General features: G+C 38.5%; 1 protein-coding gene across 14 annotated transcripts in view; it reads right to left on the reverse strand.

Annotated features, from left to right (window-relative positions):
* The window catches only part of AOPEP (aminopeptidase O (putative)), a 355,565-nt gene that overhangs the window by 121,368 nt on the left and 221,960 nt on the right, over nucleotides 1–12,237 (reverse strand). For all 14 annotated transcript variants that reach the window (XM_070375357.1, XM_070375352.1, XM_070375359.1 and 11 more), the window contains 2 exons: nucleotides 11,123–11,225; nucleotides 10,397–10,504 (listed from right to left, as the gene is read on the reverse strand). In XM_070375357.1, coding sequence (XP_070231458.1) covers nucleotides 10,397–10,504; nucleotides 11,123–11,225 — 211 coding nt within the window. The remainder of the gene's footprint in view (nucleotides 1–10,396; nucleotides 10,505–11,122; nucleotides 11,226–12,237) is intronic.

Consider the following 12,237-nt stretch of genomic DNA (forward strand, 5'->3'; position numbering starts at 1 on the left):
TATTTCTTGCAACCTCTGTTCTCCTTCTAAGACTCTACTTGCCTATTGCTTCACCCAAAATACATAACACAAATACAACAAAACTAATATTAACATGTATCAGTCTGCTAAGTCACTTCAGTCGTATCCAACTCTGTGCAACCCCATCGACGGCAGCCCACCAGGCTCCCCCATCCCTGGGATTCTCTAGGCAAGAATACTGGAGTGGGTTGCCATTTCCTTCTCCAATGCATGAAAGTGAAAAGTCAAAGTGAAATTGCTCAGTCGTGTCTGACTCTTAGCGACCCCATGGACTGCAGCCCTCCAGGCTCCTCCGTCCATGGGATTTTCCAGGCAAGAGTACTGGAGTAGGGTGCCATTGCCTTCTCAATCAGTATCAGTCTAAGTCCCCTAATGCTCATAGTAGCACTATTTACAGTAACCAAGATATGGAAGCATCCTAAGTGAGCATCAACAGATGAATGGATGAAGAAGATATGATAGATACACAGACACACAGACACACACACAGACACACACACAGACACACACACACACACACACACACATATATATATATATATATATATGCACACGATGGAATATTACACAGCCAGAAAAAAGGAAGGAAATAATGCCATTTCCAGCAACATGAATGAACCTAGAGATTGTTATACTAAGTGAAGTAAGTCAGACAAAGATAGATATATGACATCACTTATATATGGAATCTTAAAAAATGATACAAATGGACTTATTTACAAAACTGAAAGAGACTCACAGACATAGAAAACAAATTTATGGTTACCAAAGGGGAAGGGGGGAGGAATAAATTAGGAGTTTAGGATTAGCAGACACCACTACTATATCACACAACACTACGTATAAACCACAAGCTCCTACTACACAGTGCAGGGAACTATATCAGTATCTCACAGTAAATTATGATGGAAGATAGTCTGAAAAAGAAGGTATGAGACGCTTTGCAGTGCACCAGAAACTAGCACAATGTTGTACATCAACTATACTTCAGTGAAAAAAAATTCATCAGTAAAAATGCAAGGAGACAATCCAAATAGAATGCAATATAGTATACACTGCAGTGGGTATATTGAGAAAAAAATATCAAAGGAAACAAAAGCAATATTTAGAAAGCAAAGAAGTATTTTTGATTGAGGTTCTTAAAGTCATGATTTGATTATATTAATAATTATTTTGTAAAAAATTTGAATCAGAAATTAATTTTTCATAATCTGATATATTATTAGATTACTTTGCAGATATTTCATTGGCTTAATGACAGAATTCTTGCTTCTTAAAAATTCAAGTACTGTAATTGTAATTTCTTACTAATTTTACTGCATTATCTCCTTATAGTCCATATCAACTTATCCCATATTTGTCCAATAATTTATGCTCTATTAAGTGGGGGGGAAAATTACATTAACTCAATGACAAGGGGGAGAATTTAATTGCTTGAGAAGCAGGAAATCCAGAGTTAACCTTAATTCTGCCCTTTTGCATTTTCCTATTACGATTGGATCTTTCTTTACAAAATTGCAGAACACAATGTTTCAGATTTTCTGTAAATACAATAAAAGCATAGGAGGTCCCCAAGAAGCTCTGCTTTACTTTTTAGAAAAGGTAACTGTCCCACTTCTTAGCAGGTGGCCATCTGCCTCTTCCTGCTCAGAGCTGAGAACTGCAGGCCATACAGCTAGCTGAAGGCTGCCAATCAGTCCTGAGGAGGACGGGTCTAAGGGACCACAGTTCAATTCAGTTACTTAGTTGTGTCTGACTCTTTGCGACCCCATGGACTGCAGCACGCCAGGCCTCCCTGTCCATCACCCACTCCCGGAGTCCACTTAAACTCATGTCCATTGAGTCAGTGATGCAATCCAACCAACTCATCCTCTGTCGTCCCCTTCTCCTCCCGCCTTCAATCTTTTCCAGCATCAGGATCTTTTCAAATGAATCAGCTCTTCGCATCAGGTGGTCAAAGTATTGGAGTTTCAGCTTCAACATCAGTCCTTCCAATGAATATTCAGGACTGATTTCCTTTAGGATGAACTGGTTGGATCTCCTTGCAGTCCAAGGGACTCTCAAGAGTCTTCTTCAACACCTCAGTTCAAAAGCATTAATTCTTCTGCGCTCAGCTTTCTTTATAGTCCAACTCTCACATCCATACATGACTACTGGAAAAACCATAGCCTTGACTAGATGGACCTTTGTTGGCAAAGTAATGTCTGGATCACACTGAATCACAAAAACTCAATACCTCAAACATCCCTAAGACATGAAGCCTATATCTGCAGGGAATGTTTGTCTACAGTGCTAAACATTCTTCCATCCTGTGCTCCATCCAATCCAAGAAGACACTTGGTCTCACCAGGGTAGTCTTTGTACCACCAGTGGAATCAACACAACCGGTCCTTCTTATTCCATCCATACACATAATCTCATGGACATGAGTTTGAGCAAACTCCGTAAGTTGGTGATGGACAGGGAAGCCTGGCGTGCTGCAGTTCATGGAGTTGCAGAGTCGGACGTGATTGGGCAACTGAACTGACGCATAATCTTAACTACAATTCAAAAATTGGCATATACATCTGGAGTGGACTAATCATAGAAGCCTTTCCCCATTTTCCACAACAGAATGTTTAAGAAGAAAGATGTCTCTTTTGAGTATTCCTTCCTTACCACTTCTTTTCAATTCTTTCATCTGTCTTCACTCTTTACTTCAGCATGTTGGCATTTTTATAAAAGCAACTTACAATTATCAATTGGACAAGGAGGGTTTTCCTTGAAGACTGACTCTAGGATCGTTAACAGGACTTAAGGCACTGATGTGATCTAGGATCACTGACAAAGTCCATTAGCAACAAATACTAGGGCCCTAGTTTCTTACCACTAGAGTATGCCTGAAAATATAAAAGCCAAAGACACAAAAATAACAACATTCCTGCTATTTGGACAGTGAGTCGGGGTGAAATTTTATCTAGATTCTTGACAACTGTTGCAAGCCAATACTCTAGTCAAAAAATGTATTCCTTGGGAAGTTTTTTTTTTTTTTTTTTTTTTTTCATTTCTTATTCTCCTAATAATCTATATACTGACCAGGTCAGCCCTAGATAGCTTATTTTGGTTATCACCTAAAAACACTAAATTAAGCATTAAAATATTTTTTTAAATGACACCAATTTTGGCACATGGTTAATTTGGTAATTATTTTATAGTACCGGTGAAAGTTTTCAACAAAAAGCAGATGCATGTAGCTTCTCCTGGATAAACTGACTCTGGCTTGATATTTACACAGAACTAGGAATTTCTGTCAGAGGTTTTATGAATAATCACTATGGTGATAGAGAGGAGACAGTAGGAGGGACAATACAAATAATCAAAATATTGAAATAAGGACAGTGATGGCAGGATAAATGCTGAAAAGAAATGAAACCGTCAGGAATCAGACATTGCTCAAGAGAGCAATTTTAGTTGAGAGGTAGAAAGATGATAATTCTGAAGTACTGGGTAGATGAGGTGTTCAGAAATGAAAGGATTCAAAAGTCAATTGGAAAAAGAAGAATTTGAAGACCTTCTTTGTATAGAAACTGAATCATGGCCTTCCTCATCAAAAACTAACTAGCAATATCAACAAAACACAATCCATTTTCAAAAAGTTAGCAAAAATGTCACTGCTGCTGCTGCTAAGTCGCTTCAGTCGTGTCCGACTCTGTGCGACCCCATAGACGGCAGCCCACCAGGCTCCCCTGTCCCTGGGATTCTCCAGGCAAGAACACTGGAGTAGGTTGCCATTTCCTTCTCCAATGCATGAAAGTGAAAAGTCAAAGTGAAGTCGCTGAGTCATGTCCGACTCTTAGCGACCCCATGGACTGCAGCTCACCAGGCTCTTCCGTCCATGGGATTTTCCAGGCAAGAGTACTGGAGTGGGGTGCCATTGCCTTCTCTGAAAAATGTCACTAGCAGCACCAAACAAAGAAAGAGTACAGCCTGTGGCATAAACTTCAAAGAAAAAACTAAAGAAAGAAACATAACATTCCAAGACAGCCTCCAACCCTCCCTCTGCACCGCCCCCTCCATCATGCTTAGCTGTAGTGGTACTGGTGAATTGCCCAAACCCCACAAGTTCTCACAAATACCCACACATTTGGAAGAAACATAGGAATATCTTTATTTTTCCTCTCTTTTTGTCTGTGGAGGGACTGAAAATGTTTGCTCAATTGAGGTGAGCAAAACCTGGGAAATAAACAACTGAAGATGGTACTCTTATGAACTGTATGGGTTCTAGGGCTCCAAGCTGCATTGGAAGAACAATATTACTTGGGAGAATACCTGCAGTGGAAAAAGCAGCACCCAAATAAGGTGAAGAGAATCTTGGATGGGAAAACTTTAACAAAATTTCATGAGTTGGCGGAGCCAAATTCTTACAATAAAGGCTATACGCAGCTCCAGTGGAGCTCTTCTCCTCCACCTCTCCATGCATAATATCCAAGCTTAAAACTAGAGCTCAGAGGGGAAGAAAAACATGTCTAAGAGAAATTGCAAAAGAAATCGAAGATAATGTTCCAATACATATGAGAATAAATACAGGATCAGGACTGTGCAACTCATGCTGAGAATGAGCAAGAAAAAAGTATGGCAACTGTGCAAACCAATACAGCAAAAACCCACATAAAGAGAGAGCTAGAAATAAGAAGCATAATGTAAAAGACAAAGAATCCAGTCTTGAAGAAAACATAATCCAAGGCACAGAAGAAAATTCTCCACAAATGCTTTACACTAAAATATAAATTAAAAGAAAATAATAATAACATGGAATGGCATTAGAGTGGCCGAGAAGAGCTATCCCACATCCAAGGTCAGAAGTGGCAGCTGTGCTTCGCTGGACCAGCCTTGAGGAGATAGCCCAGGTCCAGGGTCAGAGAAACCCCAGTAAGACGGTAGACACCGAGAGAGGGCATCAAAGGACAGACAGACAGAAAACACAATCTCAGACAACTAACCAATCTAGTCACATGGACCACAGCCTTGTCTAACTCGATGAAACTATAAGCCATGCCGTGTAGGGCCACCCATGACAGATGGGACATGGTGGAGAGTTCTGACAAAATACGGTCCACTGGAGAAGGGAATGGCAAACCACTTCAATATTCTTGCCTTGAGAACCCCATGAACAGTATGAAAAGGCAAAAAGATAGGACATTGAGAGATGAACTCCCCAGGTTGGTAAGTACCCAATATACTACTGGAGATCAGCGGAGAAATAACTCCAGAAAGAACAAAGAGACAGAGCCAAAGCAAAAACAACACCCAGTTGTGGATGTGACTGGTGATAGGAGCAAGGTCCCATGCTGTAAAGAGCAATATTGCATAGGAACCTGGAATGTTAGGTGAAAAGACCCTGATGCTGGGAAAGATTGAAGCAGGAGGAGAAGGGGACAACAGAGGATGGGATGGTTGGATGGCATCACCAACTCAATGGACATGAGTTTGGGTAAACTCCAGGAGTTGGTGATAGACAGGGAAGTTCATGGGGTCGCAAAGAGCTGGACACGACTGAGCAACTGAACTGAATAAGAACATAAATTCAATGAAATGAAAACTCAAAGACAAGATGACAAAACAATAAAATGAGAGGAAGAGATTTCAAAGCAAAGGGAATAAATTAGGGACCAAAATAATACCACCATAGGAGCATTAATAAAATGGAAACATCAAGGAAAAGAATAGCCATTAAAGAAAAATAATAATACTGTTATAACAATAACATTAATAATAAAAATAATACTGCTTGAGATAAACATATTCTGTGAAGAACAAAAAGACAGAAGCAAATAACTAGAAAATAACATGTATGGAGGACAATGATGGTATGACAAAAATAACCAGTAACCTTGAAACTCAGCATCCTGTAAGGGAAAAAAAAAAATGAATGTGTTCAAAGATACAATTAAGATAATTTACTGAAACAAGGAAGAATAGATGTTGAGTCTAAAGATGCAGTGTTTTCCAGGGAAAAAACAAAACAAAACTGATGCAGACTCATGAACACCAAGTCACTTTGGATTAAATTAATAAACATCAAAGGTAAAGAATTCTTCTGTCATCTGAGTGGTATAAAGAGGAAAAAACAGACTGACTTTAAAAGTTTCAACAGCAGTATTTAATGCCAGAAGGCAGTTGAGCAATAGCCACAATGTTCTGAGGAGATGAAAATATGACCCAAGAATATTATACCCAGCCAGTTTGTAATTCAAATATAAAGGCAACAGGCAAACATTCTCAAGCAACTTGAACTTCAATTTAACAAAGTGCTGAATCAAAAGAAAGCATTCATAAATATAGAAGCAGGGTAAAATGACTGTTAGTGAATAATGAAATCCTTTAAATACAGAACTAGGACTATACAACTGTGAAAATTACAGTAACATCACACAATATAAATGATATAAACATGAACTATGTAAAAATATTAATTAAGAAAAATCTAGAACCAGGAAAAAAGTAGTTGAAACATAACTACTGGTTGCCTCATCTTTTATATTAATGTTAACATAGGAGAATAAATTGACACTTTCTAAAATTAAGATATATATCTCAAAAGGAAAAAAAGAACAATTTCAACCTCTTAAAGATTTTTTGTAATTGTGTTTCTTAACTGTAGAAGAATCTTTTAGGAAATGATTTTTTATCTTTATTTTATCTTTATTTATCTTAAGCTCAAGAAAGTCTTTTATATTCAGTTTAGTTTCTTTTTCATGTGTTAATTTCAAGTAAAGTAACATTTAAAACATTTTTTCATTAAAAGCACATAGTCTATTTTTATAAAACTATTTCTAAATACGTCTATCTATAAATGTGTGTATGATCAGGCACGTAGGAAATGGCAACCCACTCCAGTATTCTTGCCTGGAAAAACCCCATGGACAGAGGAGTCTGGTGGGCTATAGTCCATGGGGTTGCAAAGAATCAGGCACTACTGAGCAACTAACACACACACACACACACACACACACACACACACAACATACATAGAAAGATAGAAATGGATAAAAGAAATGCAACTTCTAGAATGATGTTCACCTACTATTAATTATAAGTATTTATGGACGGTGATATTTTGAATGATATTTACATTCATTGTATTTTTCTGTATTGTTTATTAAATTTTTTATAATGAGTATGTGTCAGTTGAAAGAGCAATAATTTCCACACTTACTGTGGGACTGGCAGAAGGACAGAAATAGAGATCAATAGAATTTAGAATTGAGAGGCCAGAAATAAACTCTTACATTTACGGTCAACTGATTTTCAACAAGGATGCCAAGACAATTCAGTGGAGGGAAAGACTAGTCTTTATGACAAAAATGGAAGTGAGACAACTGGATATTCACACAAAAAACAATGAAGCTGAGCCATCTACCTTACACCATATACAAAATTAACTCAAAATGGGTAGGAGACCTAACTATAAGAACTAGAATGACTAAGCTCTTAGAACAAACATAGGAGTAATTGGGCAAGACAATATTTTTAAGTTATGTATCTGATAAGGAACTTGAGTCTAGAATGTATACTCTTACAACTCAATAATAAAAGACAACCCAAATGAAAAATCAGAAAAGGATCTCAACAGATATTTCTCCTAGGGCTTCCCAGGTGGTGCTAGTGGGTAAAGAACCTGCCTGCAAATGCAGGAGACATAAGAGCCACAGGTTCAGTCCTGGGTGGGGAAGATCCCCGGGAGGAGGGCATAGCAATCCACTGCGGTATTCTTGCCTGGAGAATCCCATAGATAGAAGAGCCCGGTGGGCTACAGAGCATAGGGTCGCAAAGAGTCAGACATGACTGAAGCAATTTAGCATATAGGCAGACATTTCTCAAAAAAAGATATACAAAAGTCCCATAAGTCCATGAAAAAATCCTCAACATAGTTACCAGAAAAATGCAAATTAAAACCACAGTGAAATACCATTCACACCCACTATGATGGCTATTATCAAAAAATAAAATGACAAGTGCTGGTAAGGATGTGGAGAAACTGGAACCCTTGTGCACTGCTGGTGAGAAGGCAAAATAATGTAGCCCTTGTGGAAAAACAGCATGGCAGTTACTAAAAAAATTAAATCAGTATATAATATAGCAATTCCAGTTCTAAGTACATATTCGAAAGAATTGAAGGCAGGGACTCGAACACATATTTGTACACTAATGTTCATAGCAACATTATTCACAAGAGCCAAGAGGGGTAATTAATGGATGAGAGGATAAACCCAGTATAGTATATGTATACTATGGAAATATTGATTCTTAAAAAAGAATTAAGGGAATTAATTCCCTGGCGATCCAATGGTGAGGACTCTGTGCTTTCACTGCCAAGGGCTCAGGTTCAGTCCGTGGTTGGAGAGCTAAGATCCCACAAGCTATGTGATAGATCTAAATAAATAAAAACAAATAGGAAGAAAATTCTGATACATGCTATACAACATGGATGAAACTGGAAGGCATTTTGTTAACTCGAATAAACCAGATATAAAAGGAGAAATATTATATTATTCCATTTGCATGAGGTGCCTATAATAGTCAAACTCAGAGACAGAAAATAGAATGTTGGTTGCTAGGGGCTGAGGGGAGGGAAGAATGTGGAGTTATTGTTTAATGGATACAAGTTTCATTTGGGGAAGATTAAAATGTTCTGGAGACATATGATGGTAATAGTTGACAACAATGTGAATGTACTTAATGCATTACCTATACACTTAAAATGGTTTAAATGATAATTTTCTTATGTATATTTCATCACAATTTAAGAGGTTAGAAAATAAAATTAAAAAAGAGAAATGAAGTACTGATACCTGCTACAACATGAACTTTGAAAATATGTTAAATGAAAGAAGCCAGTCACACAAGGCCACATATCATGTGACTCCATTTATACGGAATGTCCAGAATAGGCAAATCCATAGAGCCAGAAAGTGGGTGATTGGTTGTGTACAACTTGGGGGGAGGTGGAAGTTGGGCAGTGACTGCTAATAGGTGTGGGATCTCTTTTGGGGTGATAAAAGTGTTCTGGAATCAGCAGCAATGGTTGCACAATGTTATGGATATACTAAAAACTACTGACTGACTGGAACACTTTAAAAGGGTGAATTTTATGGTATGTGAATTGTATCTCAATAAGGCTGTTATGAGAAAACAATAAAGCTATAATTCAAAAGAGTTAAACAAAAGTAAAATGGAAAGTTTGGTAGAGGGAGCATTAAGTGTTCCACGCAAAGCTGTTACGAGAATGGCCACGGTAAACCTAACGCACTCCTTCAACTCTGCAGTATCTTGGAGAGAAGAGGTTTGGGTGGGTCAGTCCCCAACCATATAAGACTCCTGAGCCAGTTTTCAAGCTCCCTTTCCTAATACATGTTTAGAATTACGCCCCTTTATCTCAACCAAAGAATAAAAAGAGTGTGGAGACACGGAACAGCTATCTCGTCGTGTTACACTCATGCTATTCCTTGCATGTGTGTTTGGATTACACATGCACACCCTTTGCATCTAACATTGTGCACAATTTGACTTCAAAACTGTATATGAGCACAATTGTCACACACACACACACACACAAAAACACAACCGTCCAATCTGTGCTGAGACTGCATCCTTTATTCTCCATCAGCTACGAGTGCTGTTTTCAGCGCCTCTGCCTCTTTGATAACTTTCTCGCAATGTGCAGCTCAACCTAACACCTGGCTAAACTGACAGAGGCTCTCTCTGACAGGCCAGGCTGTCTGAACATTTCAGCGTATCTTGTTTTTAAACTATTTATCAAACACATATGGTGCACATACTGTGTGTGAATCAGTGACTGGTGAAATGAAGAGCATGGACTGGCCTTATTGAGCTTACGCACAGAATGGAAGGGAGAGAAAAGAAACAAATGAATCCGGAAAGGAAAATATAATTATGAAGAATGGTGATGGCAATGAAGACAATGAAAAGGGCAGCGGGGAGAGAAGAACAGGGTGGACGCATTTCTGTTCCGCGAGAGGGACTCTGGGATTGTGGTGTTGAAGCTAAGACAGAGGACGAGAAAGAGCCCACCTTGCAAAGCTCATTCCAGGTGGAGGAGAGAGTGCAAATCGCTTTGTTTTTGGTTTTCAAGTTCACTTCAGGTGCAACTACCCACAGCCCTGTGCACACAGGACAGTTCTGGATTACAGCCTGTCCTAAAAGACCGGGTGATGACCCTCCCAGAAACACTTCTGTGTCCACTTCATTAACTTCCTATTTTTCCTATTGCACTGAAATGTAAATCTTTTCCCTACTTTTTAGTACACAATCTAGTTACCACATGCCACACCCTCTCCAGCTGTATATCATGGAGTCAAGAGGACTCACTAATTACCTGAGAAAGAATCAGCTGCCCATGGAAAGTGTGCACAAACTTCCTTAAAAATGAAAAATAGGTGTCCTCTCCAAGTCTTTTGGCAAGGAACCGGAGAAGGAAATAGCCCTAGAAGGAAGGAAGGAGAAAAAAAGATGCCCATCATGGGTTCATCAGAAAAATACTTAGAAAATCAACTTACCCACCAGCAGCTTATGCTCACCTAGAAGGTTTGGACTGACCTGCCCAGGCAGCCCTTTGCATTGTTACTAGTAGGGCTGGGTTTGGAGCTTAAAGAACAACTACTGTGTTTCAACCCATTTGTCACTGTCTCATTTGCCCTTAGCTTACATGAAACCTGGATGTCCATTACGGACAAATAGGGAAAAGGGGCCCAGCTCCTCTCTCCTTTAGCTATCAGAAAAGGATTTTACAAATTAAAATACTTAAAAAAAATCACTCTGTCTTCTAGTAGGAACCTGACAGCAATTTTAAGACTCTGCTCTTCAAAGCTGACGTGAAGCGGGGAGAAGGGAGGTACAGGGAAGGGAACAGTTCCCCTTCCTTTGATTCATGCTTCATGCTGGGCGTGAAATGCTTTAATTGTTGGACGATCAGAATCTGCTCAATCAAATGTCATTTACAATGTTGACGATATGTTTGTTTTGCCCCAACCTTGTTACTAACCTTCACTGTTCACATGTAAAATCTAAAAAGTCCTGGCTTTTGTCACTCAGAGAGGCTTACCTTTAAGTAATGAACCTGCATGAAGACCTTCTCCGGATTAAGCCCATGTCTGATGACAGACGATCCTGAGTCACTCACGTGGCCAGTTTTTTCTTTATTGGGTCTGAAATGATGCAGTAAAATTTTCTTTAAGTATAGCATATTCTTAACTACTTGGACCACAATATTGCCTTATTTCTTCTTTACAGAGTTGCCCAACAGTGTCAATTCTATTCAATAGTGCCAGGTAGAATTTTAAATGGTTTACGTTATAAATTCATATACTGAACAAGGAGGGACTTATATTTTGGGTTGGCAACCTGAGGTTGGCTATTGGCAATATTTTACATCACCTTATCCAAGATTAACGCTTGCCAGACCCTCAAGGAATCTAAGTTCCAATATGAATTATTTAAGAAACTATACACTTTTCTTTTGGTGGGAATGTTGGACTGGGAAACACAGTGGAAAATGTAGCTTTGCTTGGAAGAGTAAAGAACTTATATATTCCAAAAAATTCTGAAAGCCCCAATGTTATCCACTTCTCTTGATTTGCATTTAGTAATTAAGGCTCCTTTAAGAAATATTTGTACTCTGAAGCCATTTTAGAATCACAAAAGCAAAACAAGAAGAGGCTTAGAGGCCCATGTTTTTAGAACAGAGAGAGACATTAGTAATCACATACTTTAACCTCCTCATTTCACAAATGAGAGAAATGGGCACCCAGAAATTAAGTCTGTATCCAAGGTCTCACAGCTTGTTTTGATTCATGGTGACATTAAGGATTGAAACCAGTCTTCTTACTATCCATCAGAGTGTTTTCCATTAAGCTCTACAGTTTTAAATATTTTTAAAAATTTCCTTAATAAAATATAATTGTGTTACAGTGACAATTCAACAACTAAATTCAAAGTAAGTGACAAAGCATTTACAGCTTTTAGCTGTTCGACAACCAGTCACTTATTGGACAAACTCTGAAGAGCATGTGCTGGGGTGAGGGGAAGGCAAGGGCTGGCACATCAGAAAGGCAAGAGGTTATTTTTACTTTTAGTTATATATTTGATTTTTGTTGTTTTAAAATGTATTTTATTGACATCGAGTTGACTTACAATGCGTGTTAATGTCTGCTATACAGC

Source organism: Bos mutus, chromosome 8, assembly GCF_027580195.1.
Source record: "Bos mutus isolate GX-2022 chromosome 8, NWIPB_WYAK_1.1, whole genome shotgun sequence".
In the NCBI taxonomy this organism is placed as follows: domain Eukaryota; kingdom Metazoa; phylum Chordata; class Mammalia; order Artiodactyla; family Bovidae; genus Bos; species Bos mutus.